Below are 21,661 nucleotides of genomic sequence, written 5' to 3' on the forward strand. Positions count from 1 at the left end.
AATCGCTTGGACTGCCTGAGACAACACAGTATATTCTAAATAGCTCCACCTCGTCTTTTCCCGTTCCCTGTGCTGAGCAAGTATTCGTTCCTTCTAGATCCACGTGAAGATACTCGGGGTTTTATGGGGAGAACAAAAGCAGTAACCGTTACTTATTTCCAGGGACTCGGATGGTCGGGATAATTGAATCCACGTGTAAAGACCTTTGCCCAGCCCTCTAAGTTGCAGTGCTAGCCAACAACGGCAGAAGGAAGCAGCCCCTCAACAGCAGTCTCCATAGAATCAGCTTATTTTCTTGCCTCCCGCCTCGTCAAAACTTGCGAAAGCGATATATTATTAGCAACACGCCATGCTTCAAAACTAAAGTCAAGAAATACTAGTCTGCGTAAACTTTCCTTTTATGCTTACAAATCTACGAACAAGAAAGCAGTAAGCAGTTTGTCCTAAATTCAGTGAGGGCCCACAAGCCAAAACCAGGCGCTTACATCTACATCAGTACCCACCAGTTATAACGCAAGCAGAAACACCTTCACTGCGCTGCTACGGGAATGACTGCGGAAGCTTTGTGACCTGCTGCCTTCTTCCCATCCCAAATTTTCCATTGACTCCCATGAGGGATTTGCGTATTCCCAAGTCCAGCCCCGTCTTCTCTACAGTGTTGTCCTAAATCCCAAAGCCGAGACGAGCTGAATAAGTGAATGCATCTAAGGTCTCTTCTTGTTCCTGTCTCTAGTGAGGGACTGGCGGGTGCTGTTGAAACCCAACTGCTTGCTCTCCTGTTTGGATCTCAACAGGTCCCATTTTAGAAACATCCTCAATTTTAGAAACATCCTGCTGAAGAAACAGCACGTTTAGCAGCTATAAAAACGACAGCATCTTTAAAATCCACCTTGTGAGAAACTGGTTTTCTCCTTCATTCCTGCCCAGGATTCTTTAATTCTGGACAATATTTTTGCCAGAAAATTTGGTCTTCGACGCACATTTCCTGCTTTCGCTTGTTTTCTTACTGGAGTTAATGGCTTTGGTCTTGAGACTGGAAAGCAAGAGGGGAAAAATTTCAGCCTGGTGTCATCCAAGTGACAGGGAATTCTCCCCTCTATTTCCCCCCGCTAAAAGTTACCTTCTCTTGAGGCCAGTGCAGGCAAATGGTAAAGCTTGGCTCTCTCTACGGCCAGCTGCCTTTCAATTCGTGGAAGGATCTTGTCATATTGGGCTAATAGAGAATTTCTGGCAACTGCTCTGTCGGTCAAGCGATGATCGCCGTCGTTCTGATGAAGGAAAAGCGGAAAGCAAAAGCTTAACTAATTACAAGAAGTTCATTGCACAGACCTCTCCGTGCTATTTCGCATTAGTGAGCAGATTTCCTCTACGGGTGTGGGAAAACACCTCCACTGCACAGAACAGCGGCAAGTTCTACCCATCCGCACACACCGATTTCACCTGGTACTTTTAGCAAAGTGGAAGGAAGACTGGAATAGCAACAGAGCCTACAACTTGAAGTTAAAACAATGCTGGCGCTCTGCAGAACCTTCTTCTGATACACCTGTTATCACCTGCAATTTTCTGATATCACCTGCAATTTGCAAACGACTTACTACATAGCAGGCTTTCCCTTGTTCTTCCTGAAACGCCACTGCCCTGAATATACGGGACAACTGGAAATTACCCTGGACAACATGATGTGAAGATTAAAACAAGCAAGAAAAAGCGACCTACGCACACCACCTGGCCGCATGACAGTTTTGAAATGCAGGACCTACGACTTCCAAAACCACCTTAGAAGTTTGAGTCACTGGAAAACTATGATTCCAGAAAACAGCAAACGCGTCACAAATCCAGAACACAAGTTCATGTAACACAAAATGTAATCTGGCTATTTTGAGAAATAGAGGTTAGACAAGAATTTTTGTCATAAAAGCCGTGAAATGAAAGTTGTGGAATTGGAGAGCACACTATAACTCGCAGAAATTAAAAAAACAAACAAAACCCACAGAAATTTAACCTGTGGACTGGCATCTAGCCTGCTCTCAGCTAGAAAAATACAGTTGCGTGCAAGACACAAGCGATGACATACAACCTACTCGTCATCCCACAGGAAGGAGTGACACAAACAACTTCCAGTAATCTAAGCCACGCATAACATACGTATCTCAATAACGGAATGGTAAGACTGGCTGATGGGAAAGATACATGTTTATTCCTCAGATGCAAACAAACTGTTCTCAGTGGGGTCAACAGTGGTGTGTAACATTTAATTATAGCTTCATAGAGTAGCTTTGGAGTAGTGACGTATATTGGTCAACATTTAGCTTCAGCTGTAACCAAAGGTGTAGAAACTTGTTCCGAGTGTTTCAAAGACTGGTATGAAAAAAACAAAGCAGGATTCTTATTGAGTACTATCAAAACCAGTTAGTAACACCCAGCAGAAACTTGCACGCTTGACAGAACAGAACTTTCACGCTTACCATAAGATTGACGTTCATGGACTGATTCAGCTCTAGTGCTGCAATGTAGTTGGCACGCTGCAGATGGTAGACTAAAAGGAATTCTTGATTCTGAACACCAGCACTGGTCCTTAAAAACTTCTCCAAACACTCCTATGAGAAAAAAAAAATCATTCCAAAAATCTGTTATGGCTCTGCCTTTTCTCTTTTCAAAGAGACGATGAACATTTTTCCTTGCTCCCACTTACTTGTTCGGTGTCTGTGAAAGGCAGCTTCAGCAAGTCTTCCATCAGGCCCATCTCCCGGCACATTTCGTACATGCGTTTTAAGAGGTCTTCTAAGTTTGCCTGAGCGGCATGTTGGTGCAACAGACCCCAAGCCTCCACCATGCACCTGTAATTAATTTTTCAGACGTAAAGGGATGTTAATAGCATAACCAAAGAGATGCCCCAAGAGTCTTGTACTCAAAGTTTAAAGGAAACTTAGGGGATGATGATTTCTATTCTTTGTTCTCCATTTTCACAAGATTTGCATGACAAAATGGTGGGGTATATTTCTTTACCTATTGGAGAGCAACACAGTGAGGAGAAGCTGCACTTCCCCGCTGCTTGCCGTGGGTGGCCTCATCAGCTGGATGTATCTGAGGGCTTGCCCATGCTCCCCTTGGCACAGGAGGGACTGAATAATTCTCTTGTGCTGCCATGACGCGGTTTTGATTGTAGCGGGATGAAAGAGCAGGGCCAGAGAATTCTGTACAAGTTAGAGATCGGGTTTTAAAATCATTTTCTAGATTATAGCTTTGTACTGCAATGTATGTCTGACTCAACTCTACCATACTTACTTCGTAATCATTGTGATCTAGAAGCCAAAAACCTTCAACAAGCTTAACAAGTCCCCAGGGGATGCCAAAGGCAGTTGCGAAGGAGTCGATTGAAGTTTCTGTCTCACTCGGAAAGGAACGCTTGATATCCAGCAGCAAGTAAATTGTCTGACATCAGGTATCTCATTAAGGCTAATCAGTTTGTAAGACCAAAAGTTTATCACATTACCTTTAGAAAACCATAATGAAGTAAGAATATAAAAGTGGTAGGAAGCAGAAAATACATTCAAAACATTGGAGCATCCAACGCTCAATTATTACAGCAAATAAATTCCACAGTTGGGTTTTTCCCTCATGTCCAGCGTCTATAAAACAGTGTAAATTGTGGCATCCTTACAGTACAGCTCAGCTCCGAATGCTTAAAACTGGATTTAAACCAGTATGCGGGTCACTCATTGGTAGCGTCATTTTCTCTTTCTGACGTCCGTTTTTAGGGACATCATCTAACAAGACAGCTCCGGGCTATAAGCGTTTCTAAGCCCCTTGCTCTCTAGGCTCCCCTCGCGGGTTAGGCAACAAACAGCAAAAGCAAGGCTGTGTATTTCAGCAGCTTAAAAATTAAGTTTCTGCCCCATGACTTTTCTCTTCTCCCTGTTGCTTATTCCGTGTGCCTGCACTTTCAACGGAACCAAAGCTGTGAGCTGCGCTGGAAAACCCGTGATTTCAGCAAAAATCCGGTACTGGTAAACCACTCTTAGAAATCCTTTTGCTCTGAAACAGAAATTGTTTTATAACCCATCATGGGTGTTTTAGACAATTTTAAACGCTGTTTAAATTTGGAGAAAAACTAAGGACATTTTATATCTTCAACCCTTATTACTAAAACTGTTTTCTCCCTATCGGAGAAGACTTTTGCAACAAAACGTTTAAGAAAAAAGTCATCAAAAATCCACAGTACAAAGAAATAAAACAGCGCTTCTGTCTACAACTTAACGCTAAACTAAATGTTTTCACTTGCATCGTCTTTGAAGCATAAATGAAAAAATGTCATGAAACAGGTCGGCGACCAACACTGAAGAACATTTATGTGCATCCCCTGAAGGTGTAATAAAAATAACTAGAAAGGATACAATTGCGTGTTTGCAGTTTTCTTCAATGCTTTCTAGCAAATAGAGATCCAGCAGTGCCTGAAATGAAAAATTAAAAGTTCTGAAAAAACGCCCGTCTTCCCTAAATCATTGGCTTTTGGGTGGGGTTTGGCGGGGAGGGCGGCCGTTTGTTGTTGTTCGCAGTGAACAGGACACTCACATGCAAACTGGCAGGCGGGTATTTCCCAGTTCCTCCTGCATCTCTCCGCCACAGCTTCTCCACTTGGTCTCCTAACTGGGAAACCATTCCATCAACCATCAAGCAGTCCGAGTCCCATTTTCCTCTGGAACAAAAGGTAGCAAGGATTTGGACAGAGTAAAACACTAATTCCAGCCTCCCGGTGTAACGGCTTTCCTCCAGTCTTCTGCTGACTGCAGCCCTGCCCTTTAATCTCCCGATGGCACAAAGCAGAAAAAGGACACTAGAGGCTCTGTGCTTCGAAGGAACACACGAGCCTGTATGTAAGTTACTTGAGAAGTAAGCCAAGGAAGATGAACTTTGAAGTCAATACCTCCTACCCTGCAGCTTCCACCTTAACTCACCTTGCAGCCTCTTGGTCACAGTGCCATCGCCGAAGCTTGGTCAGGTCTTTATTCAGTTTTCAGTACAATTTCCAAAGAAAAACCTATTATCGGCTAATCCAAGGCATGCCGCCTATGTGCTAGGCAGCTAGTCCAGGAAAGAGAGCTGACGTTCACAAGTGACTTCTATCCGACAGCCAGGAGAGTGCGAGGCGTGCCAACTCCATGTAACTCCAACCATCTCACAAAATCACACCACGTACTTGTGAGAAGGGGACTTAGGCCAATACAGTTATGACCCTCTATTACCAGTCAAGGACGGAGATGATTGTTTTTTAAAAAACACGCTTTCTTCTGCTTCCAAAACAATTGTTCTGTGAACACCCTGCTTTGCTGAACTGGAGGTGACTGATCCTGTCCTAATCGCATGGCCTTTTTCAGTAGTCAGAAATTATACACATTAGCCAATGAATAAAGTAGACTCCCGAAAAATGATGATACCAACCAGTGGTACTAAGCAGAGGTAGATAGCAACGTTTTAACACAGGAAAGTAACCTCTCTGTTCAACAGAACACGCGTGTCACTGAAGTCAAGAGTATTGCTGGCAGCGGCATTACGCATAGCCCATGCAACTGTTGAGATAAAAGCCATTCCCTTCCACTTCTGAATTTGCCGTGGAAGTGTTCTAGAGTCTTCCTCTAGCTCTTACCTTGATAAACGCTCAAGTTTCTGTCGGTGACCAGTATAGTAGCTCTCAATCAGAGGATAATTGTAGAAAGGTCTTGACAAACGCGTATCGTCATCTACAGGCAACAAAGCAGAAGCAAGTTAAAGCAGTCATATCACACTTGTAAACGAAAATTTTTGCCTAAAGAGACAGAAGATCGTACAAGCTAAGCATCAGAAGCCTCCAACTCTGAAAGAAGCCAATCCTCTTTCTGCCTTTGCTAAAAGAACTCTAAGAGACAAGACTCAATTCCTTCTTGCCCCAAGTGCCGTTTCAAGGTTACAGTTCACGCAGCATTCACAACATGTAGGGTAAGCTGAAGTTCACTATAAAAAAACCCACCCAGTTCTCAAAGGGAATGGTTTCTAAACATGCCGCGTGAGCATCTGTGAGACAATTAAGGCTGACAATGGAATTTCTAATCCATCCAACTAAAGAAGGATTTCCAAGGTGTACTTTCTCCTCAAGCAACTGATAGAAAGTTCAAAACATGCAGGTAATGCTCTCACTGTAAAAACAAGCATTCCGGTACTTGTTGTTTAATAGTACTTTGTTTAAAATCTCAAGTAGTTCAAGCTGTGGACACAAGCAGCGCCTTGACGTCAGGGGTCCATTGCTATTCCTAAAATCCACCCAGGAAAGAAACTGCCTGCCTCATTCTATGCTGTGTACTTGACAACCCAGCAAAATCTCAACTTCACCCACAGAACTTCAGCACACCCTGCCACTGAACCAGCACGACTTCTTCCTGACGAAACCGTTACAAAAACATGGCTAAGCACGCGTTCGTGGGAGTCACTCACTGGATGGTCGCCTTGTTGCAAACGTATGACAGGTCACGCTTACCTAAACCCTCTGGAAGGAGACCGGATCGACAGAACCAGATGACCACTCGTGCATACAAAGAAATGAGGCCGGTTACCGCTTGCTTATTTGTCACGTCTGCAAAACCTGAAAAAAGGCAGGAGATGATTAGCGCTATGCAATTCTGTTCATTTTCACAAAACACCCTTCATCCTACTAAACCAAAAAGTATAAAAATAGCACATTAGAAATCTTTGTCTTTGCGTTTTTCACGCTGTATCGCTTTCTTATTTGAAGAAAAAAACCACTATCACCACCAAAAGAAAAAACAACCCCTATAAAGAACTAAACTCACTAAAGGCTAAAATAAAAAAAAAAACAAAAACCCCAAAGCCTGAACTACTAAATGCACGCAAGAATAAGACATCTGTTTCTCACGTAGCAGAGATTCTTCTGATAGCAAAGGGATATTCTTTTCTTTTCTCAATAGGCCAAGAACCATTTCTAAGAGAAAAAGCTGTAGAAACTCAAGTAACTTACTTTGCACGTTACTCGTTTACGCTTCCTTCGTATTGTTTAGCAATTTGCAACACGGTGTCTGCATGCAACTAGAACTTGCTAGCTAAGAACTCAAAGGAATAATTTTCAGCAATACCACATTCGGTTGCTGTAATTTCAGCCCAGTTGCCTACAAAGCTTCTCTCTGAATGTAGCCTCCCCCACCCCCTTGCATGAGCTCCACCATAAACTGTTGCCCTGAACTCCATGCGTGTTTTGTGGTGGTCCCAAGCGCTCAGCTTTAAGCCCCTTCTCCCAGCTAAATGTGACTGTCTTCCAATCCTCAAAAACAACAAAAGCCCATGTTGCCACAATTCCAAATCTTAATAAAACATACCAAAGATTTTGTAGCACTACTACAAACCTTTTTCAGTAAGCTCTTGTGCTTCTGTGAGAAAACAGTTTAAGACCGTGCTAAGGTTGCTCAAAAGCAACTGGCAGCGCTGGAGAGACCGTAATGTCTGGGGGTCAATGAAGTTGCAAGAGCCATCAAACAGCGGAACACCTTTTCAAGAATAAATATTAAATCGTTAGCCGACAGAGCAATTCCAGAGTTTCAAGGCGCACTTCAAGGACCGCGTGCAATATCCTATAGCGGCGTATTACTGAGGAAGCTCAATCAGAAAGAACGACTTTAGGTTTGCAGAATGACTACACTAGTACTCACAGATTTGGTCAAATTCTTCCTTTGTAGAGATCACTTGGTTCCATGTCCACTCAAGAACAAACCGTAAATTACCAGCAGACCTTGGCTGCTCTTTAAACAAAGAGAACAAAAAAGAAATGAATCAACAGGCTCCAACTCAAAGAGGTACCACGTAAAAAAACAACGTTCGAAGTATTACCTTCAGATATCCAATGTTTAATGCATCCAGTCAGAAGTCCCACAGAACCTGTCTGGACAGCAGCTGACAATACTGCTTCCAGCTGCTCCTCCTAAACGTAACAGACAAACTCAAATGAGAATCTTACCTACTTGCACCATGTGAACCATCAACAGTAAATGTTTCTTTCTAACTGCATACTCATTCAGACATCACAAAGTCAATCAGGACACAGGCCAGGAATGCCACGTCCTTTCTCTTAATTCCAGCCACAGGCTGGACTGCTCACTGCTCTGAGGAACACATTAACACACTTTTCCTCTGACATTTCAACTTACTGCAGCCTAATTCTAATCTTTCTTCGCGTGCCTCTGCATTACAGTCTTCACGTACTGAGTTCCAACTTACTACGTCCAGAAACATCCTCTGCTAATACGCGTTACACATCTGTGCAGATAAGTTTGCCATCAGGAACGCAGGAAGGGGACAGGACAAACACAACTGTGCAACGTTTGCATGGAAACAGTGAAGCTACGGCCAAGCAGCTTTCTAGACTATGAAGACATGAAGCAGTTCTGACACCCAAAACACTACGTTGGAATTTTGTAACGTGACAGAAAAGAAGCAAAACATTTACATCCTAATGGTTTAAATGGTAGGCTCTTCAAATACTGTATTATAGTGTAGTGGTAATCCTTACAAGGATAAATCACACGTATGCACAGACGCGCGATACTAAGTAGTAGCTTATCTCAGCTGGTGTTCTCGTACTTCTCTCAGGTGAGAGGACCCTTCGTAAGTTTTTACTTTGGTTTTTGGGATGGGATTTGTTTGGTTGGTTGGGTTTTTTTAAACACATTCAAAAGTATCTTTCCCCTCTAGGCAAAATCATGACATTCAAAGCGACTTCTACACATGTAGAACACACATGTGATATTGCCATCTTTTTCTGAAAACTGGTTTCAGACAAGGAAACAGACCATTGGCCAGCTTGCCAAGAAATTTCTTTGAGCTACCACACTGTGCAGAAGCGTTCATGTCCTAACACACGTCCACAAATGTGGTGACGAATGCAGGAGACAGGAAGAGGAGGGCAGCGGGAAGGCTGCTCTCCCCTTCCTGCTGATTGCTCCAGGGAAAGGTTGGTGCATTGCAAATGGAAAACCTATGGCAGGGGGAGTGAAGTCACTGTGGTGGCATAAAGCACATAGAAGGTAGCGAGTGTCATGAGATAAAGGTGATTAAGGTGTTGCAGCTGCAAGAGGGCAGTCTCAGAGGAGCAAATTGGGCTACTGCAGCACAAGGCAGAGGCTACAGAGGTGAAGATCCGCCCGGAGAGGATGCAGAAAAGCCTACCGATGAAGGGAAAACGAGGGCAAGCTGTGAAGAAATTGCCAGGGAGAGCTGACAGCAGTAATCCTTTACCACAGCCCACTTCCTTGGAAGCAAATGATCACGCACAGTGACAGTGCAGCAAGCCGACGTCTGCAAGAGCTCGCATCCCAGTGAGACGCCCCCATCGTCGGCTACTGCACTGAACCACTGCTTTGAGAAACTGACAGGGATGGGGGTTACTCTGGGGGACACATGCGTTATGTTGGGCATGACCAGCACTGACTGCACGCTTCCTTGTGCGCATCTGTGTGTGGCACCGAATTAAGAGAGGGGTCTCTAAAGACAGATCTCTTAGGGCTGTTCCCAGTCAAAGTCACTACTTTGGATCTAAGGATACGGTTACTTCTGCTAGCTCAGGTCAACACCTGTATTTCAAATTGGAGTATCGTGTCTTGTAGCCCCTCCAGCCCTGTCAGACCAGATGGATGTATTTCCCCCTTGATTCCCTCATAGGCACTCACCTGACTCAAACTGGATGGCTGGACATCAACTGGTCTTGGAGACAGCAAGCCAGCTACAAGACACCTATTGTAGCTATCCTGAATGGCTTCCCATATTGAAGGGCCAGATTTCTTCAAAAAATTCAAGGTCTGAAACATCAATCGAAAACCACAGATTAAGACAGCATTGTTATTCCGTCACTACGCTTCTGGATAACCTCTAAAAGGAAGAATCTAAATGTTCACTGACACCATCAGACAGCCTGAACCACTAAGATGCTTTAGGTTAGCAATCTGCGTAATTAAGTCTTTTCTACCTTCTCTGTCTATACACAGGCCTTGCTCTTTCCCTCAACACTGACACAAAATACATTCTATATAAGCTAAGCTAACATGCAACTTCATGCTTTGGAAGATCCTTTCTATGCCTATTCGTATGGAAGCCGATTCATGTTGGAAACATTTAGTGAGCTGAAACTTCACTCAAAATTATCTGTCACAATCTGTGCCGTGGCTCAGAAGTTATAATTTGGCCGAGTTTGGGAGAAAACAAAATTTTCACTCCTCAAACAGTTATGTGGTTTTTCATTTTCTCCATTCCCTCCTTTTTCAAGAGAGTTGGGGATCAAAACTCTAACTCAAGACTATGCAGGCAGTTCGACTGAGGGGCAATAAAGAAGTAACACCTTTCCCCGCCTTCTACAGTGGTTTTGTTCTTGCTCCTGGAGCAACGTTGCGTTCCTTTCTAGACATTCAATCCCCGATGGTGCTTCAAGAGGAGACAACGGCAGTTGTACAGTCCCAAGAGGGGACCTAAAACATTACCATTTGCATACAACTGGCGACAGGATACAATTGCAACTATGCGTGTGGACGGGCAGGATGAGCATGAAACGGTCCCTAACACGGAAAGCAGTGCAACAGAAAACTTAGAAAAGCTACATCTCCTGCCACTCGCAATAAAGATACAGTAAAAGATCACCTCCTTCTGGAAGCCGGTGCAAGTCATGTGAACGACTCCGGAGGTCAGCAAGCACGTACCATCTGCAGAAACAGGGAACGTTTGACAACCTTCCGTACTCTCACAGTTATGGCATGACCAGTTTACATTTTTTACACACCGGTATCTAGAAACATATAACTGAGTGCTTTGAGCTTCAGTTCACAGGCATTTCAGGCTATAACCAGCACCACTTCACCGGCTACATTACAAAAGCACCAAAACTCAGCCGGCTGTCAGATATGTTCCACAATAGCAAATACCTTGTCAGTACAACGTGATCAGAGTTGGGTTTGGGGGGGACTGGGTGTTTTTTTGGTTTGGTTTGGGTTTTGAATGACAAACAATGACTGAACAAGAGAACCAATGAATGGCATTTGACCTCATTTTAAGCTTATCACTCTCAAAAGCAGTGAAATACCTACCAAAGTTATAGTTGCCTGGATGAAAAAACCGCTCAGGTGGTGGATAAGAAGGAGGAACTCCCCGACTTAGACTCCGCTCATGGACCAGAATATCCAAAAGGAGCTTCGGAGAAGTCACGCTCACTACGGTATCCAGCGACCACAGTGCAAAATAGGGGCACTCATGAGGGAATTCTTCCGGCCTTAAAGAAAACAAGCGCGTAAGCTAAATACCGACATTCAAATGAATTATTGGCAGGCATCTGGAAAACTACTGAAGAAAAATCTACCTTACTGAATCTGGCATTTGAGCAGAATACCAGCGATTAATGTCAAATACACCCAGGTAAGTAGATGGTTTTCCCTGACCGTACGTATTCACTTGCCAACTGAAGACTGAGACACTGGTGTCAGGAGACGTGACTGTAAAAGACAAGACATTGTTTCTGACTTGTAGAAAATACGATAGATCCGATAGTTTTAAAACACCACTTTCTATTTTGGCTTCATTCTGTTCTGTCACTCGTGAAACACAACACTTCCTAAGAGTGATTACAGTAATTACGGAATAGCAAACATCTCTGTGATAGGTTTCAGTCACACTGCCCCTTTTTCTTGTCCCCTCGTCCAGATCACTGGTCAAGATACTAAAGAGAAGTGGCCCCAGTGCAGTGCCCTGGGGAACAGCACTTGTGACGGGCTACCATCTGGATGCAGATGCGGACATCGGTTTGAAGAAGGGAAAAAATTCTGGTAACATTCCTAAGCAATGGAGAGTTTGAACTTCTTGTTCAAAGATGGCAGCTGGAGGAGTAAAACGACTGACCATCATCATACAAACGGCCCCACCATACATCGCGATAGCATGTCAGCAAGCATAAAATAAAACCCACTTTTTCCCTTAAAGAAGTCCCACATACCTTAAGCATCCATTTTTTCTTCGTAAATAATCCCAACAGTCTAGTCTATGCAGATAGGCAAGACTTTCAGACTGTGGGGACAGAACAGCATTCGTTGCTTAGGTTCCAAAAGCACTTCTTTTAAAATCACCAAACACGGACATCAGAACAAACCTTCATTTACGCTATCCTCTCCGTCAACGTCGCTGCGGAATTTTTTGACAGTCTGGCAGCTGATTAATTTCGTACTCCTCGTCTGGCCTCTCAAGGGAAAGACTCCACCCATGAGATCTAAACTGAACTTTTTGCCACGGTATTCCAAACCCTGGGGGAAAAAATCAGAGAAGAGAGCAAAGGTCATTCTAAGATAAAAACATACATTATGGCTAAATATGAAAGACAGTCTAACAGAATAGGCTTATTATACTGTGTATTTCGCATGAGCCTATTTCTGATGGTAAATAGAAACTACGCCTGACATGCAAGAGAATGCAGTGTCAAATCGTAACGGGTAAGTTTGGCTGTAAAGGCTTTGCACTTTTTCAAAATTTAGAATTTCCCTAACATTATTCAGATCTGAACATGTTTTGCAGAATTCCTTGCGACATCCAAGAATGTTCTTTATAAAAATAAATATATCGCTACAAAGAGATATCTAAAATGATGCAACACACATGCATGCAAAGCTCTTTGCTCCATGTCTTGATTGCAGAACTGATGAAGTTAGAGAAGCCCCAGCATTCGAGCAGCTAAAGCTGTCAAGAGGTATTTTCTATGGGCACACCACCAGAGTGACCGTGCACCCCTCTCTAGTTACTGTGAGAACTTCATACTGATTAGCAATCTTCTTTCAAGCCACGTAAGCTATGACAGCTCCTCCTCTCATCTTGTCAGAGACTAACGGGTGAAATATCCCTCAGCTCCTTCACCAAGCACAGCCAACAGCAAAAGGGAAAACCAGAAAGGACACGGGGTGCACGTGGCCAAGGCTTTTAGCATCACGAATTACTACACAGTAAACAAACTAATTTTGAGATACACAGAAACCCCGGCACGATTGTGTTGAACCTCTGATAGCGCCATTTTTTAAGTAAGCGTGAAGTGAAATACTGTCTTTCCAAATACAGCATTCATTCAAACTGTCTACCATACAACACATGAACGGGTGTACTGGGGACAAATAGCAGCTCTATAATTAAAAAAAAAAAAAAAAAAAGAGGGAAAAAGAAACCCAACCCACACAACCCATAAACTGATAACGCCACATTCTACCCAAGTTTCCTAAACTTGCAGAGCTCTGAAACGAACTGGCATGAAACCACACATTCCCGTATGATCTCATAGGATACATCTAATTCACCTAATCTGAGAAGAGGCGAGCTTTCTCTTAATGATTCCAGGAAGTGTTACAAATAAATATGAAGGTTGTCTAAAAAGAAAAATTAAATAATTAAAAAAAGTCTTTCATAACTAAAAAGAAAATGCTTCTGAAGCAAAGCAGTGCATTTTAAACTTTCCACGCCGGGCAAAGTCATTCTAAGGAACTCCATTGTATGGGAGATGTTAAGTAACGACTCCATTGACTAGCAAAACACAAAAACAAGTTTTCAAACGAGATGCACTGGTCAAACTCTGATATCAAAGTAGAGAGTGTATACTCTGCCCATCCGCAAGCATTGTGCAGAACGAGGGTAAAGATGCGCTCTACGATCGTGATTTGATGCACCAGATTTAGCAACTGCTGCAACAGTACAAAAAAGGTCTTTGGAAGCATTACTTAAACATACCTTTCTGTTTAATTACTTAAGCAGACTTAAACCAGCCTTGAAGGCAATGGAGACGAGAGTTTGACACGCATATAGAAAAACACAGTACCACATGTTCCATAAGTCCTATTTGTGACTTTTACCATGACACACAGTCAAAGAGGCACTGCTTCATAGCCTCAAACCTAATTCCTGGAACAAAAAGCACTGCTGTATTGAAAAAGTCTTTTGAGCTCCTGTGAACTCTATCCAATGAACAAGGATCAACAGTAGATTCCTCCTTCTTTACTCAAACTTGGCCTAGCAAACGGGAGACACTTAAATTTTCTACCCCTGAAGATGGACAAGAAACTTGACTCAGACAGCCATGCAGGCAGACAGTCATGTAGTACTAACCGATCTGTGACTACAAGGAAGTGTTCTGAGACTAAAAGTATCCGCTGTGGAGCACAGGTCCCGCACATCAACAAAGATAAAGAGATAGCATCCAGCACGCCATGAATCACTGGAAGATCCTTCTACTTGGTCACCGTGATAGATAATGCATTTTAAAGAAACACCACCTTTTCCAAACACCTAACCTCTATCTATGCAAAAGCAACGGTGCCAAATGAGGAAGCACCTTTCCTACACATAAGCAAAACACTCAAAATCTAAATTAATCCAAAAAAATCAAAAGGCACAGTCCCTACAAAAACCAGAGTACCACGATACAAGAGTCACCCCTGTTTCGTTCCATAGCTATTGAGAATATGCAAGAGAAAGTACCAAATCAGGAGGAAAGACTTGCTCTGAACTAAGATTACTGTCCCCTCAAAAAGATTTTGGAAGACTTCCAGGCGTACAACTGAATGGAATTACACATCTAACAGATGCGCCTTGTCTCTGTTAGCTATCTGAGATACAAGGATACCTCACATCTGTATTTTAAACGCATCCTCCTTGGAGCCAGATCTAACATTTAGGTACACTCTTCTGACCAAATTACATATTTTCCTGGCTTTAAGAGTAGATTGAATAGGTCACCCAGCCAAAAAGAAGAACGAGTTATCTTTACAGCTACTAAGTGTCAGGATCAACACTGAAGAGACACTGTAGGTGCATTTCATGTGAGAAGTCCGGCTGACAAAGCTCTAAGGGAAACCAAGAATATAAAACTGAAGATCAGCAAAGACTAGAGTATGACTGTATTTTAAGAAAGGGAGAGAGACAGAAGCTTATTCAAGTCCGAAGCTTGGTTAAACCAAGCGATTCAAGGCCCAATCTTCTCTTCCTACATGCCATTCATTTGGTATTTCAGAATAATTTTATTTGCAAAAGCCACGTCCTCTTCAGGAATTTCATTTATACGGGCTCTTTGCAGATGAATCTAGCTGGAACACACGACACTGCAGTATAAAATGGTACGCCTTCTTTCCAAAAGGTATGGACAAAGGCCGTGCCCAAGAAGACTCAGCAAAACATTATTATTTTTTCAGCCAGCTCTGAAGTTTGATGGTAAATCTCACCCCTGTAACTCAACTGATACTCCCTTAGAGAAAATTACTATTGTCTGCTTTTCCCACGCATGCACCTCTTACCTCATACATGACTTGTCCTGAGGCCACGCGTTTTCTGTCACCAAACGCTAACTGCAGCAGGTGTAAACTCACCACATCCCCTTCACTGAAAAAGGGATAAATTATGAAATTTGGTTACAAAGCTGCTTTATAGTCCTCATTGTCGTGTTAGTAGACCTAGACGTTTTCTTAATAGCATGCTCCCGCTGAAAAGAACACCACCTCTTCCCAAAACATGATCATCGGCCACATTTAGCCACTGAAACATGAAGGAGGGCGTTTTGACACTAACAGCTTCAGGGGCAAAAGCCAACCGTACAATTGGAAAGCTGTAATATGTTGTATGGACTAAGAATTGTTGGAAATAGTTCTTCACAATGAAGAGTTCTCCATCAAAACTGCTTTGAAGTCAAGATTTAAAAGACTGCCACTCTACCAACAGCTGAGCTGATGGAATCGCTTGCTGATGCAGAAAGAGAGATCTCTCTGCCCCTCCCTTACCACCAAAGTTCCCCTCCCCCTCTTGCACACTCTGCACCCTTCCAAGTCCGATTTGATTCAGCAGAACAGCAGGAACCCATTGGCTTTTCTGCTGAATCGTTTTCTGCCAGGGGAGCTGCACTGGCTCACCAAGGCTCCACAGACTGCTGACGCTGGCACAAGGCCATCGGCAATACTGTCACCGCCGCCTTTAGGGGCGGCAGGCTGTTGTGTGGGCACGTCTGGTGTTCTAGATCTGCAGCCTCAACTGCTCCTAGTGGTATTTTAATACCACGGTGTGACTATCAAACAAATGATGAAGCGGTCATCGAGGAACAAAAGCAAACCATTTGAGAATGCGAGCAGAAGAATATGGCCACTGTTGCTTTGCCTTCTGACAGAAGGCAGGAACTAGTAGGTCCCTCTTCACGTCTGGTAAATCCTGTAAAAATTGCATTCTAAGTTTAACACCCTCCGTACCGGAAAGAATCGCAGACACACAACAAATACACATGTTCAACTGTATGGGAACAAATATCCTTAAAAACAAAAAGAATTAATTCAGTGGCTGATAGTTAAAGTTTTTATTCACCTTTCCTGCGTAGACTGAACAGCCCACAAGTAGCAACAATTGCGAGGATCATTCTCCAGCTCTTGAAAAGTGACAGCATAGACAGGAATCCTCCCTCCTTCAAGCTGAGAGTGGTGCCTACAGGTTTAGGGGAAAAAAAAAGCAAAACGAAAAAGAAAAAAAAAGGGGAGCCTAGTGGCCCAAACACAGGTAGTTTCTCGTTTCTTGGACTACGTCAAGCATTGTTCTTCCTGACTTCTGAACCTTATTTGTACCTCCACACTCTACTCTTGCCACCTAATTATTCCTCCACTGTCTATTTATGCATCCAACAGCTTCTGGGGAGTCAGTGCAGATCTGCTGAAGGGAATCCCGACCAGAAGTTAGCCAAATATTTCGGGTGAGATTGCTCTTTCGGCCAAAGCTGACATGCAGGAAAGAATACATTTTTCAGGCACAGGTCAGCTATTGAGTTTTCATGTCTCACTAGTTTCACCCTGGACACTTTAGAGAATATCGGCACCAAAATCACATCACTGACATACTTCAGCCTTTCAATGGATGCCCCAGTTGCAGTAACCGGTTCTGAAAACCCCAGGAAGCATGCTTCCCACAATTCCTCAATCCACAGGCACAAGAAGGAAAACAATCCTAGTCCACTGGGGAGAAGGCGGACCACTTCATCCAGGTATGACTGAAAAGTTATGTCAGAAGAGGATTTCTGAACGTGCCAAGATTATACTCATACTCACTTCAGTCCCTGAAAAAGTTCTCTTTACATCCACATACTTCCTTAAGCAACAAATCGAGAGCCCCGCACCTCCAGGCATGGCCAAGTGTAAAGGCCTACTTACTCTCTCTTCAACGTTTTCATATTCCAGAGCGACAGGTAGCCATCCGAGAAACCCACAACGAGCTGGTTGCTTCTGCTTATGTAGCACAGGGCTGATACTGCTGTTCCGGAAGCATTTTGTAGTTGAAAACAGAGACACCTCCCTTCGCTGGTCGCAGTTTCTCTTCTTTGTGCAACTTCAGCAGGATTTTTAGTGACAACTTCTAGATCTACACACACAAAACCAAGCAATAAATGAATACGTTATGCCATTTAGGCTGCATTTTAGGCACTGACGTGACAACCCCTATCATCTAATGCTACCGTGCCAGGCACAATAGCCATTTATGCAACACTTTTTTTTGCCATTGCCATTATGTATGTCTTCAAAGAACATAAGAACTCTCGGATCAGACAAGTATTCTCACTCACGTTTGAAAGCTAGGTAAAAGCGTAACCAAATTCTTCCTGGACTCTGAAAAGCAGGAGTTTGGGCCTCGTGATGCAATTTGAAGTGGCACCTCGTGTTTGAAGTGGCACCAGTTGCTGAAGCTGCTGTTGTAATAGCCAAAACGGTGTATGCAAGCTGAGTACACCTATTCGAGATTTCATTCATCCAAATGCATGGGTGTTGGTAAGTGGGGTTTATTTTAAAAAACAAGCCCAAAATTTGCCCCAAGTCAATTAACACAAGCAGAAGAGCATTCCCGGGAAACAGGGCTCCTCCAACACAACTTCCTACCAGGCGGCCGCACCGGCTCACGTGGCAAAATTCCTACACCTCTCTGGCAAGAATCATAGTGGCACAGGGATCTTGGTGGGAGGGGGCATTTACAACACTGCGAGGAGCAGTCAGACACTCCCAGGTTTAATCAGGTCAGGACTATACGATGTCAAACTGCCACCTGTAACCAGTCGTCAGAAATGTCTGACACAAGGGTCTTCAAAGTGGGATGCATACTGTTTCGTTAGAAGACAGAAGTTTTCTTGCGTTTAAATTCATGTGGAAAAACTGCAGGCTTACCCAATGCTTCGATATCATTCTGAGTGCAGGAGCAATCATCCAAACTAAGATCAACCAGAAGTAGATGGCCAGCATCTGTAGCCACTGCTGCCACCCCAAAGAGCCATCGCAGACTCTGATGGAGGTGCTGAGTGCTCACGCTGGGTCCTCCGTGATTCGCTATGGGTTCTATAGCGGTTACCTACAGGAAAACTACAAGTTACTACTTGAGCTCTTTGACAAGCTCAATAGAAAAAGTAAATACAGGAGCATCAAAGCATTGTTTGCAATTAGATCAAAAAAAGAGACAAAGACAAAAAAGCCCCGTACAAAAACCTGTTACTGCCTTCCATTTACTAGATTTCCTGCGGGTAAGTGACTTAACTTCAACTTAAATGGGGCATTCTATTAGTACAGCTTAGCAATTTCCATTTCCTACTTCGCAGTAATTAACTGGAGGAAAACACAGAAAATCAGTTATACACAAGAAACTTTATCGTATTCAAGGGGCTTAAGACAGACAAACACAACTACATCGAGGTCTCCCACCGCTCACAGCCCACCAGCACCGCGATACAGTCTATGCCTTCTTTGACAAACGGGCGTTAGGATAAATCAGGGCTCGAGAGTCAGACGAGGCAGCGGCCAAGTTGCATGGGAGACACACCATTTCCATGGGAGTGAAACGTATTTAGAAAGCGTTGAAGGGAGAGACCAGCTTAGTAAAATTCACACTAGTCCGCATTTAGAAGAAAAGTAACAACCACATAAAGGAAAAGAAGCTTTAAATGCACACCAGCGCTTTCACGAATGTTGAGAAAAATGTTAAAAGCCAGCCTAAAGCAGCAGCTTCTCAGATAAAAAGGTGACTCCACCTAAAGGAGGAAGCGCACACTGCCCTTTCACGTGCCCAGCAGTCTGCACGCAACTGTCTCACAAGGCGAAGACAGACCTTTCAGCACACGTTGCAGCACATCCCAGGACAACACTGACTGCTAGAGCAGAGACACGAGCACACAAAGACTCCTGCGCTAAAGCTGCACGTATTTCTCTCTCTCAGTGACCCCAATACGAATGCTTACTACTAGTCATCACACTGTAGCATTACAAACAAACAAAACTCCACCTGTATTCTAGCAAGTCAAACCAAAGCAGCTGATGGAAAGCTGGCTAAGAAGTTAGTTAGTTAGTTGTTGCAGATTCTAAGATGATAAAAATGAATCTTGATGTTCTATTGACTTCCACCGATTCTTGTTTACATTGAGATAATGAGGCTAGGGGACACACATCATTTGAGTTTCTGGGTTACAGAAGACAGAAAACATCAGCAACATTACACCAGTGTGTCCCATCTACACAAACACACTAGTCAGAGAGCAGAGATTCAAGGACTGCAGGCTGAAAGGTGACCTCCCAACACTCTGTCAGATAACTCACTAGAGGCTCTTTTTTCCTCTCCTAAGTCAACAGAAAAATGTGTTCTCCTCAGCCTGCTTGCTAGGCTGAGATTCAAGGCAATGTGTCGAAGTCATTTACAGCACAACTATGGAATTCTGAGCCATTTTAAAGACGGTATTTCTGATGGAAATCAAGCAATTAGGGTCAAAAAAAGGTGCTTTTCAAGGCCTTTTTGTGGAAGGAGAGAATCAGGTGAATTTGTGCTCTACAATAAAACCAGAAAACTTGTTTTACTCTCAGCAAACTCCAACAATAATGGCACATTAAGCCCAAGATTTTACAGCAACACCGTCTTGACTGGATACTCTCAAGTGACAGGATGTTAACGCACGATAGAAAAAATACCTCCTACAAAGAGACGCTCCAAAGCTTGTCCTAAAACAGGCCTACGCAGCACCTAACAACATCAAAGCTTCGTTTCTCCAATTAAAAAGTACCTACCCTCCCGGGAAGAACAACTGCTTTAACTACTCTTGAGAGTCCAAGGTCGTACAGACAGAGAACACTTCCCTCTGCGTCTTCCAACCCAACCAGCAGTCCAGTTCTCTTCTCCCAGGAAAACTCCTTCACCACACGAACAGTGGGAGGCTGTTCATTGACTCCACTGAAACGGTACGCAGAGAGCCGCTCTCCTGTCACACAGTTCACCACCTCAAGGTGAGGACCACGTGCCAACCACGCCAGGCCGTTTCTCCCTGTGAGAGAAAAGAAAGAGGACTGAAGCAAATGTCCAACGGAAGACTGAAAACAGCTGAAAAAAAATCACAGTGCCTGCCCCTTTCCTTCAATAAACGTACCTAGCAGAGGAAGACCAACCTACCTCATTCTAGTCAATGATTCAAAATCACCCGTTGAAATCCCCAAGCAATCCCTCCTAAAATTAACCACCTTGTTATTTTGCATTTGTACTTGTCATTCCCGCACCGAAGAATCTGGGTTGTTTGGGATAAAGATTACAAGGTCCTGATCGACAGCCTTTATACCATATTCGCCTTGGTTTTGCTAGAAATGATCTAAACGCATATGGGAATACAAGTCTTAGAGCGTAGAGGAAGAATCGAAGGCATTTTGTTTCACTGAACTACTGCCAGCCCAAAGGAAGTATGAGCTCAATCCCTGCATTTACACTCAGGTAGATAGATTCTACCTGGTCTTAACAGAAGCCTAGACCTCCAGATAGGCACCCAGCTCTACTGTCACATCACCTGGAAAGTCCACTTCAAAGTTTAACTATACTCACGTTTTAATATTAGCATTTGTCATCGCTGAAGCACCCTTTTTGTTCTCTCTCTCTAAACAGGATGCCTCTTAACAGCACCAACCTGACACAGCTGATACCATGACCTGAGGCTTCAGGTAGCCTCCAGGCAAGAACAGCTTTATACCGAGACCAAATTTAAAGGAAAATGCTCACCTCCAGAAAACTTCCCGCACAGCACAGAGCCGAGGGTTCCCTCATCTTCCCCAAGTGCCTGAAGAGTCACCTCTGGAAACTGCAGCAGACTGCTCGTTACCTCAGCTGTTAGGTCTCGCATTCTTCGCTGTAAATACAGGAAAAAATTGCACAACTAGACTCACGTCAGCCAGAACTATTCTTGAGAGTGACAGAAGTTTCATCAGTATGCAGTGAAAAATCCCCTAGACATCACCTCTAGCTCTTTTCCTTGCAAATAATGGCACTCGGGAGACTTTTTGCTCTCCCAGCAGAGCAAAAGGAGAATCCTTTGCTTTTCTGATGCCTGTGAGATCACCAACAAAAAGTGACCCAGACGTATCAACAGAGAAATAACAGGAAAAAGCCCAATACACTGAGTTCAAGTCTACTCACACAGGTTAGGAAGATGGGAGCTGAGAAAAATCAGATTTTAAAAAGCTTCTCAGTAACAGGTACAACTTTCCATTTGTCCTTTCCCTTGATTTCGTACTTTACCCTTTGTTACTTATTGTCAGTTGTCTTCTAGCAGCCAAAATTACCATTGGTCTTCACCTTAGGTACTTATGACTTC

General features: G+C 43.5%; 1 protein-coding gene across 1 annotated transcript; it reads right to left on the minus strand.

Moving 5' to 3' along the window:
- Positions 1–878: 878 nt before the first annotated feature.
- Positions 879–21,190, minus strand: LOC141740524 (protein ELYS-like). Its single transcript, XM_074579350.1, has 24 exons — positions 21,070–21,190; positions 20,097–20,350; positions 18,219–18,399; positions 17,217–17,424; positions 16,384–16,500; positions 15,333–15,417; positions 12,161–12,311; positions 11,378–11,510; positions 11,109–11,290; positions 10,666–10,727; positions 9,705–9,833; positions 7,870–7,960; positions 7,692–7,781; positions 7,389–7,529; positions 6,509–6,613; positions 5,645–5,738; positions 4,573–4,696; positions 4,395–4,451; positions 3,286–3,432; positions 3,007–3,194; positions 2,693–2,837; positions 2,466–2,597; positions 1,121–1,268; positions 879–1,033 (listed from the first exon to the last, which is right to left on the minus strand). Exons 1-24 carry the CDS (start codon positions 21,188–21,190, stop codon positions 879–881), a joined length of 3,240 nt encoding a protein of 1,079 aa, XP_074435451.1.
- Between the last annotated feature and the right edge of the window lie 471 nt (positions 21,191–21,661).

This window comes from Larus michahellis, chromosome 3 (assembly GCF_964199755.1).
Source record: "Larus michahellis chromosome 3, bLarMic1.1, whole genome shotgun sequence".
In the NCBI taxonomy this organism is placed as follows: domain Eukaryota; kingdom Metazoa; phylum Chordata; class Aves; order Charadriiformes; family Laridae; genus Larus; species Larus michahellis.

Bases quoted from the DNA above. Each gene is read 5' to 3' on its own strand.
- LOC141740524 (XM_074579350.1), bottom strand. From the start codon at position 21,190: ATGCGAGACCTAACAGCTGAGGTAACGAGCAGTCTGCTGCAGTTTCCA. The intron at 11,511-12,160 runs GTTTGTTCTGAT...TGTCTTTTACAG, and splicing joins AGAGGATAGCGTAAATGAAG to TCACGTCTCCTGACACCAGT. The intron at 2,838-3,006 runs GTAAAGAAATAT...AATTAATTACAG, and splicing joins ACTGTGTTGCTCTCCAATAG to GTGCATGGTGGAGGCTTGGG.